The sequence below is a fragment of the Oryx dammah genome, unplaced genomic scaffold, assembly GCF_014754425.2.
Source record: "Oryx dammah isolate SB20612 unplaced genomic scaffold, SCBI_Odam_1.1 HiC_scaffold_27, whole genome shotgun sequence".
Lineage (NCBI taxonomy): Eukaryota > Metazoa > Chordata > Mammalia > Artiodactyla > Bovidae > Oryx > Oryx dammah.
The window spans coordinates 128,163,879-128,188,089 of NW_024070211.1; the positions used below are offsets into that span (position 1 = coordinate 128,163,879).

The window sequence follows — 24,211 nt, forward strand, 5'->3', positions numbered from 1 at the left end:
TTTTCTTTGTGAAAACAATTTATTTAAAAAATTTATTTTTATGCAATTTTTAAAGCCTACTTTCCATTTACAAAATATTGGCTACATTCACCATAGTGTTCAGTACATCCTTGAGCCTGTCTCACACTCAATAGTTTGTCCTTTTCACTCCCTTTTTTCCTATTGGTAACTACTAGTTTATTCTCTGTATCTGTGAGTCTGCTTATGTTACATTCACTAGTTAATTGTATTTTTAGTTCCCACCTATAAGTGACAACACACAGTATTTGTCTTTCCCTGTAGGAGCATTTGTTAAATGGAGCAAAAACTTTTTGAATGCCTACTATGTGTCAGGCCCTTTACCCATATAATTTTCACTCATAACTCATTTATAACTAATCAGTGAACCATCAGCAAAATAAAATGGATGGGAATGGAAGAATTTAATTCAGATGACCACTATATCTACTACTGTGGGCAAGAATCTCTTAGAAGAAATGGAGTAGCCTTCATAGTCAACAAAAGAGTCCAAAATGCAGTACTTGGGTGCAGTATCAAAAATCAACAGAATGATCTCAGTTTGTTTCCAAGGCAAACCATTCAATATCACAGTAGTCCAAGTCTATGCCCCAACCACTAATTCTGAAGAAGCTGAAGTTGAATGGTTCTATGAAGACCTACAAGACCTTCTAGAGCACCAAAGAAAGGTGTCTTTTTTTATCATAGGGGAATGGAATGCAAAAGTAGGAAGTCAAGAGATACTTGGAGTAACAGGCAAATTTGGCCTTGGAGTACAAAATGAAGCAGGGCAAAGGCTAACAGAGTTTTGCCAAGAGGATGTACTGGTCTTAGCAAATACCCTCTTCTAGCAACATAAGAGGCAACTCTACACATGGTTATCACCAGATGGTCAATACCAAAATCAGATTGATTATATTCTTTGCAGTCAAAGATAGAGAAGCTCTATACAGTCAGCAAAAATGAAACCTGGAGCTGACTGTGGATCAGATCATGAAATACTTATTGCAAAATTCAGACTTAAATTGAAGAAAGTAGGGAAAATCACCAGGCCATTCAGGGATGACCTAAATAAAATAACTTAAGATTATACAATAGAAGTGACAAATAGATTCAAGGGATTAGATCTGATAGACAGAGTACTTGAAGAACTATGGATGGATGTTTGTAAGATTGTACAGGAGGTGGAGATCAAAACCATCCTCAAGAAAAAGAAATGCAAAAGACAAAATAGCTGCCTGAGGAGGCCAAACAAATAGCTGAGAAAAGAAGAAAAGTGAAAGGCAAAGGAGAAAAGGAAAGATATACCGATCTGAATGCAGAGTTCCAAAAAAGAGCAAGGAGAGATAAGAAAGTCTTCCTAAGCAAATGATGCAAAGAAATAAAGGAAAACAATAGAATGGGAAAGACTAGAAATATCTTCAAGAAAATTAGAGATGCCAAGGGAACATTTCATGCAATGAAAGGCACTATAAAGGACAGAATCGGTATGCACCTAACAGAAGCAAAAGATATTAAGAAAAGGTGGCAACAATACACAGAAGAACTATGCACACACAAAAAAAAGATCTTAATGACCTGGATAATCATGATGATGTGTTTGCTAACCTATAGCCAGACATCTTGGAGTGTGAAGTCAAGTGGGCCTTAGGAAGCATAACTATGAACAAAGCTAGTGAAGGTGATTGGATTCCAGCTGTGCTATTTCAAATCTTAAAAATTTATGCTGCCAAAGTGCTGCATTCAATATGCCCACAAATTTAGAAAACTCAACAGGACTGGAAAAGGTCAGTTTTCATTCCAATCCAAAAGAAGGGCAATGGCAAAGAATGTTCAAACTACCACACAACTGCATTCATTTCACATGCTAGCAAGGTAATGCTCAAAATTCTTCATGCTAGGCTTCAACTGCATGTAAACCAAGAACTTCCAGATGCATAAGCTGGATTTAGAAAAGACAGAGGAACCAGAGATTAAATTGCCAACATCTGTTGGATCATAGAAAAAGCAAGAGAATTCCAGAAAATCATCTACTTTTGCTTCATTGACTATGCTAAACCCTTTCACTGTGTGGACCACAACAAACTAGAAAGATTCTTCAAAACATGGGAATATCATTCCACCTTACCTGTCTCCAGAGAAACCTGTATGCAGGTCAAGAAGCAACAGTTAGAGCCAGACATGGAACAATGGATGGGTTCCAAATTGGGAAAGGAGTATGTCAAAGCTGTATATCGTCACCCTGCTTATTTAACTTATATGCAGAGTACATCATGTGTAATGCTGGGCTGGATGAATCATAAGCTGGAATCAAGATTGCCAGGAGAAATTTCAGCAACCTCAGATATGCAAATAACTCCACCCTTATGGCAGAAAGCAAAGAGGAACTAAAGAACCTCTGGATGAAAGTGAAATAGAAGAGTGAAAAAACTGGCTTAAAACTCAACATTCAAAAAACTAAGGTCATGACATCAGGTATTATCACTTCATGGCAAATAAACGGGGAAACAATGGATCAAAAGTGTGGCAAACTTTATTTTCTTTGGCTCCAAAATCACTGCAGATGGTGACTGCAGCCATGAAATTAAAACAAAACAAAACAAACAAACAAACAACAACAAAAAAAAAAGCTTGCCCCTAGGAAGAAAAGCTATGATCAACCTAGACAGCATTAAAAAGCAGAAACATTACTTTTCTGACAAAGGTCCATCTAGTCAAAGCTATGGTTTTTCCAGTAGTCATGTTTGGATGTGATAGTTGGACCATAAAAAAGCACTGAAGAATTGATATTTTCAAACTGTGATGGTGGAGAAGACTCTTGGCAGTCACTTGGACTGCAAGGAGATCAAACCAATTCATCCTAAAGGAAATCAACCCTGAATATTCATTGAAGGACTAATGCTGAAGCTGAAGCTACAATACTTTGGCCAACTGATGTGAAGATCCGATTCATTGGAAAAAACACTGATGCTGGGAAAGATGAAGGCAGGAGGAGAAGGGGATGACAGAGGATGAGATGGTTGGATGGCATCACTGACTCAATGGACATGATTTTGAGGCAACTCCAGGAGATGGTGAAGGACAAGGAAGCCTGGCGTGCTGTAGTCCATGGGGTTGCAAAGAGTTGGACACAACTGAGAACATGAACAACAACAATATTTATAAGTATAGGAATATTTATCTGCATTTTATGAAAGAAGACGCTGCTGCTCAGAGAGATGTTAAGACTCATACACCTATGAATGGCAGAGCCAGAATTCATAACTAGTGTCCATGGGGTTCTAAGACCCTTTTTCATGGCTCCACCAAGCCACTTCCATAACGATCTTTGACTTTTCTGTGCATCACTGTATCGAAGTGTCTGGAACAGTGCCTGACACATAGTAGGTTCTCAGTAAAAATGGCTCTTGATTAAAAGAAGTCCTGCTGAGTGCAGAGCCTGCTTTTACTCTGGGCACCCCCCATAAAAGGTAATAGAAGAGTGCTCTCATAGTGACTGACATTAAGCTTGTTTCAATCTGTTCCAGGTTACAGGTTGTTGTTTGTTTGTTTTGTTCTTTGTTGTCTCTGTCTTTCCTTGTATGTGTTTGAAATCTATGAGGTAAAACCTCATGGGGGCAGGATCCAGTCTTCCTTGCTTGTACCATCACAGCACACCCGCTGTCAACAGTGCTTCACAGACTGATCAGGCCATGTTAATCACTGACAGAAAGTCTGCTGAAAGAAATAAATAAATCTGCACTACAAGAGTATCATTAGCCAACACTCATTTTTCACTTGAAAGAGCTATGCACAGCCTATGAATATCTAAAAAGTAGATTTTCCTTTGTTCCTAGAGAAAGGAGGATAGCAATTTAAGTAGTAAAGTCCTTTATTGTGGTCACTCATTTCTGTGATATTTACATATGAAGAAGTTCTACTCATCGTGGGATGACGTCTTCTTGGGAGAAGCCATGTGGGCATGGCTGAAAATTTAAACTGATCAAGTAGAGCCAGAAAACTCCACTGAGGCAATTATTATTGATTTGGAAGCTCTCTAATTGCAGTCTATTTAGATTATGGTTGAGTAAAGAGGCTGGAAATAGAGTAGAATCAAGGAAAACCTGTGGAAAATATAGGCACTCTCTCTGTGCTTTGAAGATAGTAGGTCAATGATTTGGATCTGTTTTGTTCACTGCTGAATCCCTGGTGTCTTGAACAGACACTGACATAGATGGTACACAATAAATATTCTTTAAGTGGAATAAAATATAGAAATAATGATGATTATGAGGAGGAAGTATTGGGAAGGTTATCCCTTTAATGGAGGATATACTTTAAAAGCTCTTGAATTTAGACTTTTTAAGGAATGTTGTCTCCAAAAGGGATGAAAAGATAAATTTAGCTCAGGAGAGATGTGAGGGTTCTTTGAAATGTTAGGGCCTTCTCCAAATAAGTATATTCTGTTTTGGACAGAGTTCAGGAACACAAAAAATTGGGGGGCAATTATGATATTAAAGTTTAAGAAGAAAGTAGAATAATAAGCAGGCTTTCCTGGTGGCTCAGATGATAAAGAATCTGCCTGAAGAACAGGAGACCTGGGTTCGATCCCTGGGTTGGGAAGATCCCCTGGAGGGTATGGCAACCCACCAGTATTCTTGCCTGGAGAATCCCTATGGACAGAAAAGCCTGGCAGGCTACTATCCATAGGCTTGCAAAGAGTTGAACACGACTGAGCGACTAAGCACAGCACACAGCACAGAATAATAAGCAGTGTTACTTTTATATTATATTTGGCTTATGTAAATATTGCCAAAAGCTTAATTAAATCCCATGAAAATTAAGAATAAGAAATGGGTCCTTGTTATCGCTGTTATTTAACATGGTTTTGTAGAAAAGGAAAATGAAAAATTGGTAACAATATCATGAAAGAAAATAAAGTGTGTTCTTTCTTCATTGATAATTACATTGTAGTAGATTCAAATTTTTCAAAATAAATAAAACTTAGTAAGAAAATTTAGTAAATCACTTGTTTGACTTAGTACGAGTAGAATGCTAGAGTTCTATTTAAAAAAATAGATATCCAACAAGCAACAAAGGTTTACTGTATAACATGGGGAACTATAATCAATATCTTGTAATAACCTATAATGGAAAATAATTCTAAAAATAATGTGTATATGTATAACTGAAAAAAACAAAGAAAATTTCATAAGTTAACAAAATGCAGGCTGTTTCCTATACTAGCAATAAGTCAAGAAAATTTATTTACACTAAACAATAAAGAAAATAGGAATATATTTAGCAATAAAAGTACTTGGCATACCTGAAAAGCAATATAAACACTTACTGCAATCGTATCCACAAGTCGATATTTCATAAATATCCTAAAAATTTCACACCTCACCTTATGTAATTGATTGTGTTACAATTAAACTACAATAAGAATTCAGAAGAATAAATGTTTGAAAATAATAAAATTTTGAGGGAAAAATACACCTCTGTATGGGTTAGTGAGAATTCTAACGGCCCCTGTTGTCGTTTGCCCCCCAGTTGCTAAGTCATGTCCGACTCTTTGCAACCCTGTGAAAGGCCTCTGTAGCCAAAATCTGATTACTAGTGGCTTAAAGTAGGTTTTCTCCTTCATAATCTGTTGTGGGCAGGTTTGACTTCCTTATTTTCTTGTTATGACTGTTATTTAATTTCTAAGCATAGATGCAGTGAATATTCACTCTGTTACAGTCACTAATTGCATTTTCTCATTTAATTCTCACAGAAATACTGTGTGTTAGCCCCATTTTATGAATGAGAAATACAATAAATACTTGGTAGAGGAAATTCAGGTAACCTAACTATTAAGCCAACCAACTATTTTTGACCTCCTCAGATTTTATCTCACAAAGACAGAAACTATAATATAAAACAATTAGCCAAATGGATATAGCATAAATGGGTAATATATATGCAACATACTATATTATCTTTCATTCTGTTTCTGTTTTATGTAAAAATAACAAAAATGAAGAGTATGTGTCTGAAAACTAAGAGAGCTAGAATCCTAACCTTAGCTGTGCTACTAAAGAGCTTTGTGACCTTCTTGGTCCTCAGTTTATATTATCTATAGTGGAAGCTGAATGATAATATCTCCACAGTCCACAATCAAGTGGTTCTCTAATGAGAAAAATGGATTATAAAGACTGTCTGGATCCAAAGCGCATGCTTTTGGTTTTCTGTGTAAGTTGGTGTCTTTATATTAGTAATACTTCTATCTATAACAACACAGGTGAATGTTCTGCCCTTCACTCCACCTGTCTAAGTCTTCAGATGTGAAGGAAAATTTGACTGCCGAGGGGTCTCTGGCACAGGACAAAAACTCACCACTTCTTCTTGTGACCATGTGATTCAAAACTCAGTTTAAAAGACCCTTCCACAGTGCACAATGAGCTGTTTCTTGTTTACAGCAAGTAGATTTGTTTTGGCATAAACTTGGAAATCTTGTTTTGAAAGCAAGAGCCTCTTAAAATAATACACTCTATATTCATATAAAATAAGAAGACATTACAAGATACAATTTAATAGAAAGTTCCTACAATAAAATGAGAATAAATATCAAATCAAATTTAAAATGTAGACTTTTAAATACTAACACCAATAGTTGATTTTTTTTTTTTTAATTCTCTATTAAATCCTGCCCATCCTTTAAAGGATAACTTTTAGAGTATTTAGTTTAAAGTATATCCTTTCTTTTTTTGTGGATCTATTTTATTTTTTAGAATTGTGGTTTTGAAGATTAAATAATAGATTTAAATTCAATTGATTCTGACCTTTCTTTAGCAATTGACTTTTATGATGAGCTTTTTAAAAATGACATTTCCTGTATTGCTTGGCACTGTGACATGGCAAGTCAGCCAAATAAAGACTATAAAATTAAATATGGCTTATCTACTGTGTACAGTTGAGTAGCTGGAAGGTTTAAGTACTGTGGGTTTCTTTTTGTTTTTTGTTTTACACATATGCAGTCAAGTTAATACCAAGAAAATTAGCCCCATCCTATTGAAGTCTCTGCAACCCTGGTTACAAAGATAGTGACATTCTCATTTATTTTTTTCTGTGCTAAGTCACTTCAGTCGTGTCTGACTCTTTGCAACCCTATAGACTATAGCCCTTCAAGTTCTTCTGTCCATGGGATTCTCCAAGCAAGAATACCAGAGTGGGTTGCAATGGCCCCCCTCAGGGGATCTTCCTGACCCAGGGATTGAACCCACATCTTGTATGTCTCCTGCATTGACAAATGGGTTATTTCCCACAAATACCACCTGGGAAGCCCATTTTTTCCCCTATATAGTTAGAATATCCATTGGTCGTTATGCTACCAATGGTTATTTATTAGCCTTGATGTTAGATTAAGCTTCTATGATGTACAGAATGGAAATTATTTCTCTGTAATATTTTAAAATAATTATCTCTAGAACATATTATCTTACATACAATGGGCAAGTTTTAATGTGATATAAACAAAGCATGTATTCCATGTATTTGTCATAAGTTAAGCTCTTTCATATGTTAAATAGTGTCAGATTTCACAGCAGCTAGACTTAGTAACTCTTTAGTTAATTATTTTGTTTACCTGGCACTTTTTAAAAACCTACAGTATTCATGTTTATAGAATGACTAAAAACATTCAGGAAAGCAAAGCGGGTAGTATAGTTGGGTCCATATGATGTCCAACACTGCTCTCTACTGGCAGAGAAGCAAGTCATAAAATAAATAGCTGTTCAAGTGAAAAAAAGTCAATTTCAAGTAATATTTGAAAATAAAGATGTAATCCTCAAACTTCCACATATGTTTCAAAAAAATGCTTATTTTAGGCTTAATGGAATACAGTGAAATAACTGAAAGAAATGACTACAGACATCTTCTGAGATTATCTGGAAGAAAACCTGTCATTTTAATTAATTGAAAAATAGTTGCAGGAGTTTTGGAAAGTATCAGGCCAAACATGAAAGAAACAGCTTAATAGCATTCAAATTTTGAAAGTCTATAAAGTAAATATTTTTGTATATAATACTGAGTTTACTGATGCTTTATGTTTTTAATTTCAACAAACTGCTGCCATTAAAATATCTGCTATGAGTACATTTACAAAGTATCTAAATGCACTGAGCAAAGAGATGTATAGGTTGAAATATTTGCATGGAATATATTAATATAATTAGTTTTAGACTACAAAAATTTGCTCAGTATTTGTCTAAGTCTTTATTGATGATTTTCCAAAGACATTTTATAGTTTTGTAAAATCTGTGAAAAATATATGGTACATTGTTATACCTTTAAACATATAGACTAATGCACAAGAAATTTTTAGATCACTATCATCTTACTTTTCATGGTCTAATATCTTCTAAATGTCCCTTTATGTTTTATATCATTTTTATCTATGCATATTATTTCTGTTCAGTTCAGTTCAGTCACCCAGTCGTATCCGACTCTTTGCGACCCCACGAATTGCAGCATGCCAGGCCTCCCTGTCCATCACCAACTCCTGGAGTTCACTCAGACTCACGTCCATCAAGTCAGTGATGCCATCCAACCATCTGATCCTCTGTCGGCCCCTTCTCCTCCTGCCCCCAATCCCTCCCAGCATCAGAGTCTTTTCCAATGAGTCAACTATTCGCATGAGGTGGCCAAAGTACTGGAGTTTCAGCTTTAGCATCATCCCTTCCAAAGAACACCCAGGACTGATCTCCTTTAGAATGGACTGGTTGGATCTCCTTGCAGTCCAAGGGACTCCAGGAGTCTTCTCCAATACAACAGTTCAAAAGTATCAATTCTTTGGCATATTATTTAGGATTAATTTAATAACTAGTAGCCTTGTAATAACTAGCAGCCAAAATTTAAATGCAAACACACAAATGGACTCACACAATAATTCCCAAAAGGTAATCAGTGATGTACAATAATTTAAGAGGGTTTTTTCTGTTTTTTTGTGTGTAAGTTTGCCTAATACTGTAACTGGATGATTGATTGGCAGACTAATTTTATTGTAATGAATTTAAAGCATATTACATTTTCAATGATAACTAACTCATGATTATGAGAAAGAAGTTGATGCTTATTTTCATTGTTACATTTTTCTGTAGTTTCTAAATTTCCTATAGAGAACATACACTACTATTAAAATATTTATTCACAAGTAAAAAGAAAAATTTTTTTGCAGATTTTCAAAGCATAGGCACATACTTGTGTATGGGATTTACACTTGGATTTAGGTAAGGTCTAATGCCTGATCTTTCTAAAATAAAAAAAAGGGGTGCTGAGAAGAATGTTGTCTCTTTGAAATTATGAAGAAAAATAATTGATAAAATCTTGAGTACTTAAAATATTCCACACCCACCATTATCATGGCCATGGAACAAATAACTGTTTCTTTTGCTCTTTTGCCACACTGAAAAATAGCACTCAGAATCTACATGTATAAAGCAAAACAGTCTGATATTATACTCTCTTCTCATTAGTGTTATTTTTTTGCTACCACATGGAGGAGCTAAAACATAAAGTTGCTAAAATATAAAAGCAATGACTTTTACTGAGTTGAAAGTGTTCACCATACCAATGTTCCATTTTCTGAAAGATTATTTTTAAAAAATTCTGTATTTTTTATTTGGGTAAATTTCAAACAAAAAAGAGAATTTTTGAGATTGACTTCTTTTATTTGGCATAATTTCCTTAAGAGTCATTCAGGCTGTGTAACAATAGTCCATCTATGTTTATTGCTGAATAGTGTTCCATGGTATGGATGTACCATAGTTTGTTTAACCATTCACCCCCTGAAGGATATTTAGGTTGTTTCTGACGTTTGACTCTTACAAATAAGTCTACTGTGAATATCATTTCAAAAATATTTACAAGAATATAAATTGTCATCTCTTTGATATAAATACCAAAAAGTACAGTTGCTGTGTCTTATGATGAGTTCATGTTAGTCTTCAGAGAAACTACCAAACTATATTTCAGGGTGGCTGTAACATTTTACATTCCCAGCAACAGCAGCATCCTATCATTTTAGTTGCTGATATGACAACCTTAATTACAAATATTAAGGATCTAACTTTCTTGATCAGTAAAGAATCTGCCTGCAATGCAGGAGGCCTGGGTTTGATCCCTGGGTTGGGAAGATCGCCTAGAGGAGGGCATGGCAACCCACTGCAGTATTCTTGCCTGGAGAATCCCATGGACAGAGGAGTCTGGCAGGCTATGTACAGCCCATGGGGTCGCAAAGAGTCAGACACAACCGAGCGTCTAGGCATACACAGCTTTCTTGATTCTCCTTGCCGTTTCCCTCAACGTTTATTTCTGTTGGCAACATTCTTCTCTCTCATCTCCCTCTGCAACGTGGCGGCTACCTGGGGAAGCCATGGTTCTGACACTTCTCTGTTCTTCCGTTGAAACCTCAGTTCCAGGGTCTCCTTAATCCATACGTTTCACCCAGAATACTCCTTCCCCAAGCTCCACTTTGTATACCCTGCTGTTGAGTCTGCTTCTTTAGCTGACACCTCAGAGGAACTTGAACTCAATGTGTTTGAGTGTACATTTCATTTCTTCCTTTCATTTAGGTCTCTGTTAAATTGTCACCTTTTTTAGAGGGAACTTTCCTGATCACTCAATCTTAAATATTATATTCTGCCCTATGTTATTATTTGTGTTATTTTTACTTATACAATCTAAGATGTTTAGAAATCTGTTTGTGATCTAGATATAAATATAGAAATATATAGATACATTCATATATACATACCTGGATACATACACACACAAGTATGCTCACTGGGATGTAAGTTATAGCAAAACAGGGACATTTTTCACCTGTTATATATCCAACAACTAGCTTGACTCATAGTAAATACTTTTTTTTTTAAGGAATAAATGAGTATGTGTAACATTAACTTGTTATCATTTGGGGGCTTAATTCAATTTTTATTTTATCAAAGTTTGTTGTAGTTTAGTCACTAAATCATGTCTGACTCTTTTGAAACCCCATGGACTGTAGCCCACTGTCCATGGGATTTCCCAGGCAAGAATACTAGAGTAGGTTGCCATTTCCTTCTCCAGGGGATCTTCCTGACCCAAGGATCGAACTTGTGCCTCCTGTACTGGCAGGCAGACTCTTTACTACTGAGCCACCAGGGAAGCATTTATCAATGTTATTTATGTCCATTTTAAATATTTCTCCAAGATTTATAGTGAAACAACAAATTGTTACCTAGCTCTTTCCCCAAGTGTCACTCACTGACACAACTAATTTCAGCTCATTATTTTCTTGTTTCTATATAACCAGCTTAACTATCGTGCCTCAATTTGTCATCTTTGTAGTGGTTTTCATCCTCCCTTGATTCCTGGGTTTTATTTCTTCCTTTGCTGTATTGTACATACTTTCCTCTTCTCCTATGGAGAACTGGGATACAGGAATTTAAAATTTTAGTCCATCTTAGTACATATTTTTCCCCTTCTTGGTAATCTGTAATCTTGCCATAAATCTTTTTGTTTTTTTCCTTAGAATTTGACGTTATTTTTCTTCCATTATCACTGATGTGAAGTCTGATGTCATATTTCCTGGCCTTTGTGGGATTTTTGTTTCTCTCTGGGGTCTTTTACGGTCTTTTCTCTGTCTCTGGTGTATTGAGGATGAGTCTGATGAGCTGGGTTTGCGTCTGTGATTTCACTCATTACAGTGGTGTAATCTTGCAACACACAACTCCCCTGGCCTTGTTTCTCCTGCTGGTTAACAGCTTGATTGAGATGGGATGAAATAACCCCTTGGCCATGGCTTGATTCCGTTCCTTCTTTTCCTTCCTGCTTCAGACACCAGGTAGAGTAGGAAAATATGGAAACTAAAGTCCTTCCTCTAACCTGTATTGTATGCAAGCCTTTGGAGAGCACTTAGGACCAGAGTATTTCAGCTGCTTGTGGGTTGGTGTGCCAGACTGTATGTTCCTGAACGTAAGCATTTAAGCCCTTAACAGCGTGGTAAGGCAATTCCTCCCAGAATTAGTGCCTGAGGTTAAGATTTGGGAGGAAGTAGATTGTTAAGGAAGTGTTCCCAGGAACAACCAGTAAGGACATGGGAAGGCAGACAGATGAGGGGAAGAAATCAAGTGAATCCCCAGCTGCAGCCTGATTCTGAGGAAAGCTCTGCATCAGGATGGTACACCTTAGAGTTTGCCCTGCTTCCCAGCAAAGAGGCCAGCCCTCTGCACTTCTGCACCAGTCATTGGTTAAAGAATTGTTGAGATAGCAGAAAACTCCCAGAAGTTTATAGCTCTCAGTACTGGCAAAGTAACCTCATTGACCATAAGGAATCCTCTGAAAGTCTTGGTGTGAGCCCTTACCAGCAAAGCATGGGGAAGCTGGAGGATGGATCCCAGTGCTGATAAAGAGGATCCAAGGAAAGCTGAGCAGGCATCAATATCCACTAAATTCTAGTTTCATCTCCAAAGAATCAGTAAATTAAGAAGTGGCCATCCCTCATAATTATAACACATTTTGCAGTTTACAGGGTTGTTTTGTTTTGTTTTTCCCTCTCATCTCTTATTGCAATTGGTCTTCAGAGCAATTTTGTAAGGAAAAAAGAATAAGTTATTCTTATTTTTCAAGAATCATGACTTTTCTAACATTTTCAAATTCTAAGCCTAGGGCTTATTCCAGCATGCTGCATCACATTCAAGAGTCTTGTAAATATTTTATGTAGACATGGAATGCATACAAATACAAACCTTAATCAGAGGAAGCATTATGACTTTTTAAACTTAAACTATTATGAGGAATAATCTGCTTTTCAGTTTAAAAATTGTTCCCATTCAGTGCATCCAGCATTACACAGAAAAAAAGGGTTAAGTGGCAAGCTCCATATCAGATGTCTTTTTAGTTCCCACAGTCTTTGAAGGCTTCTCCCTGTTTCATCCCTCAGATGACTTAATTAAAGCCAATGTGAAAGAAACATATTAAAAGGTTCCTGGAGCACCACAAGAGGTTGATTCATTTAGAATGTACTTGGAGTTCTTCCATCATTTTCCCATATGGACCTATTTACATATAACACTTATGACTCATGACATTGCTGCCAAAGTAAGGAATATTTTTCTGTAAATATTTCCAGTAACTCTTACAGTCTGTTATCGACACATCAGACACTTCTTGTAGTTCAATAATCACTTATCTACAAAGAGTTTGCTTTCAACTCCCATTTCTGCTAATGCTAGACCAACCACTAGGGGGGAATCTCTCAGTGATATGATAAATACAGAGATGTTGAGAACAGTTTACACCATAGATTTCTCAGAACTAAATAACTTCTAGCTCCCCTCCTGTCATTTAGACCCTTTATCCTTTCTGGATGATCTAAAACAGCGCTTTTCAAATCTGGTGGCACATTAAAATCACCTGGGGAGCTTTAATGTACACAAATGCTCTAAACTCTGCCCCCAGCTAATTAAATCAGAGTCCCAGGCACTGGTCTGTATAAACCTCCCATGTAATAATATCATACAGGCAAAGTTGAGTACACAGACCTGAAACAGAAGAAAATGTGATGGGTTCATTGGTGTCAGGAATCAGCTTGGTTGTCTTCCATATCTTCAGTTCAGTTCAGTTCAGTCGCTCAGTCATGTCCAACTCTTTGCGACACCATGAATTGCAGCACGCCAGGCCTCCCTGTCCATCACCAACTCCCGGAGTTCACTCAAACTCATGTCCATCAAGTCAGTGATGCCATGCAGCCATCTCATCCTCTGTCATCCCCTTCTCCTCATGCCCCCAGTTCCTCCCAGCATCAAAGTCTTTTCCAATGAGTCAACTCTTTGCATGAGGTGGCCAAATTATTGGAGCTTCAGCTCTAGCATCAGTCCTTCCAAAGAACACCCAGGACTGATCTCTTTTAGAATGGACTGGTTGGATCTCCTTGCAGTCCAAGGGACTCTCAAGAGTCCTCTCCAACACCACAGTTCAAAAGCATCAATTCATATATTAGTGGGCAACTTTTCAATTCCTTTTTAGCTGAGAATTTCTTCACTTATTTTGGTCTTTTTTGCAGGTCTGGTCAACCAACTTGAGATCACTTTGGGCAAACATAGTGCCTAATAATATTACATCCAGACCTAGTAGCAGTTTTCTGACATAGTTTAAACATATTAGAAAGAGAAACTGTTGTATCTTATAGAATCTGAAAACTGAAACTTTTTTGCCTTAGTGCTTCTGAGCTTTACTTTCTTTCCATGAGCTCATCAGAAAGGGGGTCAGCAGTTATCTCCTGTATTTTCATCTCAGCTTTTCTATCAACCTTCCACTATTCTCCTGACCTGTTACTATTTTCTAAGTCTATTCCTTAGATTTTTAGTAAAAGAAATCACCTGTGATGGTTTTAGAAATATAATTCCCTAGGCCTATCCTTATTAGACCAAAGAATCTTCATTGTTATATTTTAACCTGCTTCCTAGGGGATTATCATGAAGGTAATACATAGAGCCCAGTTCAAAAAGCAAAAGTCTAATTTCTTTAGTTATTGTTATTTTTTCAAGAATGAAAGAAGGAATCACATGTGATTTTTAAAACACACTCTTATACTGCTATTTTGTTCACTTCCATTCTGTGAGTTAACACATGAACAAGATTCTACTTAATTATTTGATGTAGAGTATATACACATACTGGAGAAGGGCATGGCAACCCACTCCAGTATTCTTGCCTGGAGAATCCCATGGACAGAGGAGCCTGGTGGGCTACAGTCCATGGGGTTGCAGAGAGTTGGACACGACTGCAGTGACTTAGCACCCACACATACACATATACGTACCCATGCATATGTCTGTTTATTTAAGAACTGATGAATTCATATCTCACTTTGGTGTTATGATTGGTAGTATGTGACAAGAGAAGAAGTCTTTGGAAAATTATATATGTCATCAGACTTTATTTTGGGGGGGCTCCAAAATCACTGCAGATGGTGACTGCAGCCATGAAATTAAAAGACACTTACTCCTTGGAAGAAAAGTTATGACCAACCTAGATAGTATATTCAAAAGCAGAGATATTACTTTGCCCACTAAGGTCTGTCTAGTCAAGGCTATGGTTTTTCCTTTGGTCATGTATGGATGTGAGTTAGACTGTGAAGAAGGCTGAGCACTGAAGAACTGATGCTTTAGAACTGTGGTGTTGGAGAAGATGCTTGAGAGTCCCTTGGACTGCAAGGAGATCCAACCAGTCCATTCTGAAGGAGATCAGCCCTGGGATTTCTTTGGAAGGAATGATGCTAAAGCTGAAACTCCAGTACTTTGGCCACCTCATGCGAAGAGTTGACTCATTGGAAAAGACTGTGATGCTGGGAGGGATTGGGGGCAGGAGGAGAAGGGGATGACAGAGGATGAGATGGCTGGATGGCATCACTGACTCGATGGAAGTGAGTCTGAGTGAACTCTGGGAGTTGTTGATGGACAGGGAGGCCTGGAGTGCTGCGATTCATGGGGTCGCAAAGAGTCAGACACGACTGAGCGACTGAACTGAACTGAACTGAATGAATGTAATGATTATTTGCTATTTATTTTAAAATATTCTGTAGAATAAAATATCCACATGTCAACTCTAATTTTTCTGGATTGTTTCACGATATTGGTCTTCTGTTTAGGAGGTATTATATTGCTCCAGGATAGATATTTTATTACAATGTGGTAATTACTATCAAACTTTTTTCTTTTGGGGAGGATAGGTTAGGTTTTAACTAAAAACCTCTAGGGATCCTTTAAAATTCTACAGCATGTATTTTTTTTTATTTTTTAATGTACTTTATGGTTTTGATGAGTATTGTATATTAGGTATTAAAAATGTGTTTTTAAATTTTATATGCTAATTGGAAAACAAAGAAAAATGTTGATTTACATTATAAACTGCATTAAAGCACATTAAATTTTTAAAATATATTTTTGACAACATGAAAAAAATGTATATACTTTAAATTTTCAGATAACAATTTTTTAATTGTTCACATGTTTTAAATTTTACATTCGAGATCAACTTTATTCCTTTGGGCCCAACAAAATAACTTTATTTTTCTTTCCATTAAAAATCTGCAAGCAAATCATTTAGGAAAAGTGTAATTTTAAGAAATCTTAAAATAATGGAATTGTATATGACTAAGTAATGTGTTAATATTTTCCTATCATGTAAAATAATATAAATTAGTAACTCCTCTGTGCTGGATTTGGATTTGAATTACTATCACATCATTCTGTTACCTCATGATATATCTCAAATGATTTAATGACATATGATGTAGTAAAGCCTGTCTCACAGTGAACATTTTCAGTTTCTTGGCAGCACAGAAGTAGAGCAGCCCAAAGGAACAGAAGTTGTGAGAGACGCTGTAAGGAAACTAAAGGTAAGCAAGCCCTCAAAGTAAGTGTCTCATGTACTGAACTTAACCTTCGGCCATCAGTAGACCGATGGAAATTCAAAGCATGAATAGTTCTGTGGCAGATAAGTCTTAGTAAAAATGTACTGTTTAATGAATACCACTAGATCAAGGAAACGTATTTAATGAAAACTATGTAGACACAATTATTTTTCTGGATGTGGCACAGCCTTCACAGTTTCTTAAGGTGTAGTTGTTTATGCTCAACAACAAAAAAAATGTAAGAGCAATGTTTCATAAGTGTTGGCATTCTGTAGCTTGCCTTTACTTTGCTTGGGCATTGTGGACTCATGCCCTAACTCAAAGACAAAACAATCTACTGTAGTTAGAAAATCGAACCCACCAGTCGAAAATGTAGAAGTAAAATTCATTCCAAAGCAGCATTTTGCAGTGACACTGTACATTAAAGACATACTAATGGACAAACCCACAAGGGTCTGGCCATATCCATGAGCAGACTCAGGGAACTGGTGAAAATAAAAACAGAAAAAAAATAGTAACCAGCTCCACATACTCATAATCTGCAAATTTCCTGAGAAAAATCTTACATAATTGCCATGCATCCTTTGCATGTTTTTCTAATTGCATTCCATCCCCAAAGACATTGTTTCCTCTGAGATATTAAGATTCAAAAACTCTTTCAGCAGAATTCTCATGTTTATCACATTAAGAAAATTTAACATAACACTATTTTGTTAACACACTTTATTGTTATTCTCTCTGATTGCTCTCAGAATTTTTTTGAGAAACAAACCTCCTCTAACTTTATTTAGTTTTGAGATTATCCAATTATTCTATAGGATGTGTAGGCCTCTGCACCAGGCAAAGCCACAGACATTAAAATGTATTACTTTGCTTTGAGAATGTCATATCGGGTGGAATTTACTGTTTAAATTGAGAGAAAAAAATTTGAAGTGAATTGGCTTGTTTTCTGGGTAAAGAAATAAAAGTAGATAATTTTTATCCATTATTTTACAACATTTTTATATTTTTAAAGTATTTTATATTTTTCCTGTATTTAAGGAAATATACTAAAAGGTTCCAAGGTGATACCACTCCCATTTGGAAAAAAGAGGGGACAAGCCAATCATTACTTTTAACAGTGCATTAGACAAAAAAAAAAAAAATTAAACTTCCTTTGTGGCTCAGCTGGTAAAGAATCTGCCTGCAATGTGGGAGACCTGGGTTTTATCTGGAGAAGGGAAAGGATACCCACTCCAGTGTTCTGACCTGGAGAATTCCATGGACTGTATAGTCTATGGGGTCTCAAAGAGTTGGACACAACTGAGTGACCTTCACTAGACAAAAGTGTACTTTGTGTTTGTTTGGCAAATACTTTTAAGTCCTAAAACAGGATTTAAAAGGTCTCACAATTTATGGACAACATTTAGAATAAGATTCCATCTAAATGTTCAAAATGTTGCATACTTTAGACCTGAGTCCAACTTCACTACAATCAGAATGTTTATAAAAGAATAATGATATTTACACTTAATGTTTCTTTGTACCTAGGAGGTCCTTTATGAAATGAACCCAAATTCAAACCCCAAAGTATTAAATTATGTAGTGAGTGATAATATATAAAAAGATATTTGAGATGAAATGTCTTCTAAAAAAAGCTAGTTTTTATGTTTTTGTGAAACTTTGTATTTAGTTCTTATCTAGTTTCATGTTTGAAAATGTACTCAATAAAGGAATGTGATTTACAATAAGATAAAAATCATGCAATGTAATTCAAAAATGTATACTCAGTTGATAATAGCTTTTCTCTTTCAAGTACCTTTCCGAATACTTAATCCTATAAACAATCTTTAGTCTGTTGATTGCAAAATGTTTATAGATCAGGGAAATATATATAAAGGTAGTGATTCGTGAAATAATTAAAATAATAAAAAATGTTGTTTATTCATGTATATCTTAATTTTTTTATTTGTGTCAAAGCTCAGATGCTATAACTCAAAGTATATAAGAGTATTTACATTTAAGACCTAGACACTGGCTCCTCTTTAACTCTGTTGTCATGTAAAGATAGCCAGAAGATGGTGCTATGGTTCTACTAAAAAAGAAAAAGAACAATTTGCTTATTAACTGGGTTTTGGGTACACATATCTAATTTTAATTTACTGCTATTTTTCTTTGACGTATGTATTCTGTGTACTTTCTTATCCACTATATTTCAGTATTTGATTTTGTTTTTCCCACAAGGTAACATTTTATTTAAACCTGGTAATTTTTCAGATGTTTAGCTTCTGACTTTAAAGAAATATTCAAAATGTAAGGCTAATACAAGATGATAGAAAACTTCCATGATGTTCACTAATGTATTTTTTATGATTATTTATGCCTAATTATTTCTCAAGAAAAATTTTAAAACTTTATTTTATTGGGTACAGTTTTTCTGTTGTGGAGAATTTACAAATTATAAAGTTTTCATCAATGTCATAATTTTTATGTGTTTACTTTCAAAAGTTCTATATATGACAAAACAATATGTTTTCTAGTTCTCGATCACATTCAACAATTTCCATCTCTTAACCATGTTTTAGTCTATGATTTAAGAAAATGCCATAATTTTCAAAAAGTAATAATTAAAAAACCCTTTCAACTTCTTATTTTTAGTATCAAAATTACTTTTAGGAATTTTATTTTTAATAGTGATTTATTTATTTTTAATACAACTACTACAGATGTCAGCAGGCTCATAAACAATGTCAGAGGTTTCATAAACAAGCTGTTTGTGATATTTACATGTGGATGAATTTTGGTATGCAAGGCCAAAACTTCTTGGATTCTTTGGGAGATAACCAGGGAGCAGCATTCCTGGACCCCAGTTTTAGAGGACAGACCCCCTCACCCAAGCAGAGCTAGCTTAAAATTGCATGAAGGCATGTGGACTGGGAAATTAATAAAACGTTCTGTTAAATCTAGGCCCACCAGTTTCTCCACTTGACTTCACGTTCTCTGTGTAGCCTACTACAAATGGTTTTTGTTTTTATAACCAGTTATTTAATTAATGAAATGATTAGAGCTTATTTTAATTGTTAAAACATACACACATAACTGATTTCCCTGTGAGATTATCAAAACTTTTAATTAAATCAACAATTTATAAGAACCACAAAGAGGATTAGAATTAATTCATTAATTTTAATTGCTTAATAATGTGTATTACATTAACAATATAGTTAGATTTTACTTTTTTAAGTCCTTTGAGAAATGAATAGAAATTGTTATGAGGATGATACTGAAACTCAGCAGTGCTCTCTTTAAATTTTCTTTAGCTGTTCTATTTGCCAGTGGCATACATTTAACATAGTACTTTATGTAGTACTTTATACAGTATTTCTAGTACTACTTTATCATTTTGTGATGATAAAGCCTTGTTTTTTGTTTGTTTGTTGTATCCAGATAGTCTCCAGAATTCTTAGGCTCTACTCCCTTTGAACATTTTTATTTGATTATTATATTCAAATTTTACTAGTAGATCACTCTATCTAGATTACCAAAAAAATATATTCACTGAAACAAAGATGAGGGGGGGAAAAAAACCTTCAAAAAGGCTTTTTAAGCATTAGAATTCAAGTAGTAGGTAGGGCGAGAAAAGAATACAATATAAGCATGAATATATCTTCAAAATATAAATTACAAGTATTTTTTCCTGTGGTCATGTATGGATGTGAGAGTTGGACTGTGAAGAAGGCTGAGCGCTGAAGAACTGATGCTTTTGAACTGTGGTGTTGGAGAAGACTCTTGAGAGTCCCTTGGACTGCAAGGAGATCCAACCAGCCCATTCTGAAGGAGATCAGCTCTGGGAGTTCTTTGGAGGGAATGATGCTAAAGCTGAAGCTCCAGTACTTTGGCCACCTCATGCAAAGAGTTGACTCTTTGGAAAAGATTCTGATGCTGGGAGGGATTAAGGGCAGGAGGAGAAGTGGATGACCGAGAATGAGATGTCTGGATGGCATCACTGACTCGATGGACGTGAGTCTGAGTGAACTCCGGGAGTTGGTGATGGACAGGGAGGCCTGGCGTGCTGCGATTCATGGGGTCGCAAACAGTCGGACACGACTGAGCGACTGAACTGAACTGAACTGAACTGAAGAATGCAATTCAGAGATGGGGATCATGCAAACTATAAGATAAGGTTATCTTTAAAAAATACAAGCAGGAATGAGAATATTAAACTGTTTAAAATACAGATTGAACAAATATTTCCTTCAGCCTAAATGTTTTTCAAGGTCTGTGAAGCAGTTAAGGCTGATTGCTACAGACCTATTTTATGACCAAAGTAACTCCCCTGAGACTTATTTTCTCTTCTTTGAAATGGGCCGATCAGATTGGATGACCTCTGAATCTTCTTTGAGCACAATCACTTCATCTTGATATGAAGCAAAGGAAAAGGTTTCATAAGCCATAGATCAGATGTGTTATGCTTGTTTCTCTTTTTCTGTCTCGTTCTTTTGTTTCCCTCTCCCTCCCTCCTTGCTCCCCTCTTTATTTTCTCTACTTGTAGCTCCTACTTCTTCCCCTTGTTCAAATTTTCCCCTTTTTTCTTCCTTTCTTTTCTTTCTGACAGAAAAGACATAAGAGATAAGTTTAATGTTAGTGGTTGTCTTGTGATGGGTGTTTGGAAACTAAAAGAGGTCAAAGGAACGGTTGTGTCCCGATGTGAAAAAGGCTTCAAGAGCTATTGCTCATTGTCTGTTTCTGGAAAAGAGCAGCACCCAGGAAGCCAGTTTAGACTGCTTCCGCGGCCAGCAATGGGGCTGGCTTTGTTCAGATGCATTCACATGGATGCAAAGCAGCTGATTTATGTTGTCATCCTCCATATGTGAAAACCCCCAAATTGTTTTGATTATAGCAATACAGGAAGAAGGTTATGAAGGGAAAAGAAACAAATTAATCCACTTTCTTTGGGAGAGAGCTGGGATAATATGTAAAGGGTTGCACTGAAGAAAAATAAGTTTCTTAAAGACACACACACACAAAAATCCCTGGCATGAATTAGTCACATTTATGTGCAGAATGTAAGTCTGCTTAATACTGAGGGAAAAAACTGCCTCTATTTATAGGATAGGACAGAGAACAAACTAAAAAATTGTACCATCCAAAATGGAATAAAACAAATGGAACTCTTCTACCCACCCACCCTGCATATCAAGGCAGACACTTCATAGCATCCTTATATGCATTAATTATATTATTCTCCATAGCAGTACAAAGCCATGAAAAGAGAAAGAGGCTTTTAACCACTCTCTGTTCTGGGACTGAAGTATACCACATGTATTTACATCTGTCCTAAATTAGAAGGAAATACACAACGTAAATAAATATGACACACAAAAGATGACCAAAACTCCACGTTGCCTTACAGATAATCTATTTTGAATCAAGTTAGGGTGATCCATATGCTGAAAAAATATATATATTATACTAGGAAATAACTTTTTGAAGCCCTGTAAGAGGGGTTAATAAATACAATTTAGGGGAGGGAAGGGAGAAGGAAGGTCGGGAGAGCAACATTGCCAGATAAAACCAGTACATTTAAATATCTCTAGAATGAGTCTAGTTCTGAGTATTTTAGCTGGGATAATTGATTTCAGTTTGAATATGGTAATCTGTCTCTTTTCATTCATTGATTTCATTAGGTAGGACAGTATACCAAACAATGTAAGTATCTGGAAATGCAAAGATCTAGTGCTCCGGACTGCAAGTTTCCTAAAAACCATTAAAAACAAAAGATCCACAGAAAAAGATATCTCTGCTTATTTTCACACAAAGAGTTTTCATTTTCTGTTTGATATGAATATGATTTTTGGAGTATTATGAAAGAAGTATATTAAATTTTTTTAAGTTATTGAGAATCAGCCTGATTTTAATGATAGTAATGGTAGATCACTGTGATTTCTAAATATTTGGAGGCTGTGTGGGATTTATAAAAATATAATGGGCAATAGGCAATAATTTATTTAATGAAATTTCAGCATTGAATGTAAACTCTAAATATATGTTTGTGTTCATTTTCCATAGACAAAATTACAATTTTGTGAATAAATTTTCATTTGTAGTTTGCAAGACATATCAAGAAATCTGAAGGCCAGAAAATTCCCAAAGTTGAGTTGCAAATCTCAATTTATGGAGTAAAAATTCTAGAACCCAAAACAAAGGTAAGGCTTATTTTTGAACATCAGAAGCATTCGACTCTTTCATTAATTGCAATCACACTCCTACTTTAACGAATGTTTAAAATATATTACCCAGTGGCTCAGCAGTAAAGCATCTGCCTGCAATGCAGAAGGGGCAGATGTGGGTTCAATCTCTGGGTCAGGAAGATTGCCTGGAGTAGAAAATGGTAACCTACTCCAGTATGCATGCCAGTAAAATCCCATGAACAGAAGATCCAGGCGGGCCGAAGTCCATGGAGTCGCAGAGAGTCGAACACATCTGAGCACGCACACACTCACCCACTGAAACTATCTAGCTCTCAGTTAATGACAATGTAAAACTCTATAGGATTTATAGGGGGGGAAAGCAATGTTTGGATTTGCTTTCTGAGCTGTTTGTTCTTCAGCCTGTGTCTGGGACGTAACAATCTATATTGAGTGTATTCAATGGTATTGGGTCTTGTATTTAGAAATTTTTCTTCATATGCTTTGAAAGAGATGCATTTACATTTGGTTCACGGAGTATGAAAGAAGACAAAAGCTGTATGATGTTCATTAACCTGTCCTGACCGATCCTGATTACCTGTAGACATAATCAGTGTGTATTAGTTTACTATGGCTTTCATAATAAAATACCACAGAACCTGGTGGCTCCAACAACAGAAATTTGTTTCTCACAGTTCTGGAGGCTGGAAGTCCATGAGTAAACTGACAGCAGCAGGCTTGGTTTCCTTTGAGGCGTCTCTCCTTGGCCAGCAAACGGCAGCCCTCTTGGTGTCCCTTCACATGATTGTCTGCACATACACTCCTGGTGCCTCTTTGTGTGTCTAATTTCTTCCTCTGATAAGGTCACCTCCTCTTATAAGCTGGCTTAAAACTTAACATTCGAAAAACAGATCATGGCATCTAATCCCATCATTAATGGCAAATAGATGGGAAAAAAAGTGAAAACAATGTTAGACTTTATTTTCTTGGGCTCCAAAATCACTGCAGAGGGTGACTGCAGCCACCAAATTAAAAGACACTTGCTCCTTGGAAAAACATCTAGACAGCATATTAAAAAGCCGAGGCATCACTTGGCTAACAAAAGGCTACATAGTCAAAGCTATGGTTTTTCCAGTGGTCATGTAAAGAAGAGAGTTGAACCATAAAGAAGGCTGAGCACCAAAGAATTAATGCTTTTGAATTGTGGTGCTACAGAAGATTCTTCAGAGTTCTTTGGACAGCAAGATGAAACCAGTTAATCCTAAAGGAAATCAACGCTGAATATTCATTGAAAGGACTGATGCTGAAGCTGAAACTCCAATACTTTGGACACCTGATGCAAAGAGCTGACTTACTGGAAAAGACCCTGATGCTGGCAAAGATTGAGGGCAAGAGGAGATGGGGGTGACAGAGGTTGAGATGGTTAGATAGCATCATTGATGCAATGGACATGAGTTTGAGATCATGGGAGATACTGAAGGACAGGAACCCTAATGTACTATAGTTCATGGGGCCACAAAGAATGGGACACAACCTACGGAATGAATACCAACAACCAACATAAGGACACAAATCAGATTGGATGAGGAACCACTCAAATGACCTTATTTTAACTTAATCAGCTCTTTCA

General features: G+C 36.1%; 1 protein-coding gene across 4 annotated transcripts in view; it reads left to right on the forward strand.

Moving 5' to 3' along the window:
• The window catches only part of GULP1 (GULP PTB domain containing engulfment adaptor 1), a 334,314-nt gene that overhangs the window by 258,065 nt on the left and 52,038 nt on the right, over positions 1 to 24,211 (forward strand). For 2 of the 4 annotated variants that reach the window (XM_040227779.1, XM_040227781.1), the window contains exons 5-6: positions 16,328 to 16,399; positions 22,501 to 22,599. In XM_040227779.1, coding sequence (XP_040083713.1) covers positions 16,328 to 16,399; positions 22,501 to 22,599 — 171 coding nt within the window. The remainder of the gene's footprint in view (positions 1 to 16,327; positions 16,400 to 22,500; positions 22,600 to 24,211) is intronic. The other 2 variants (XM_040227780.1, XM_040227782.1) reach the window with 1 other exon arrangement.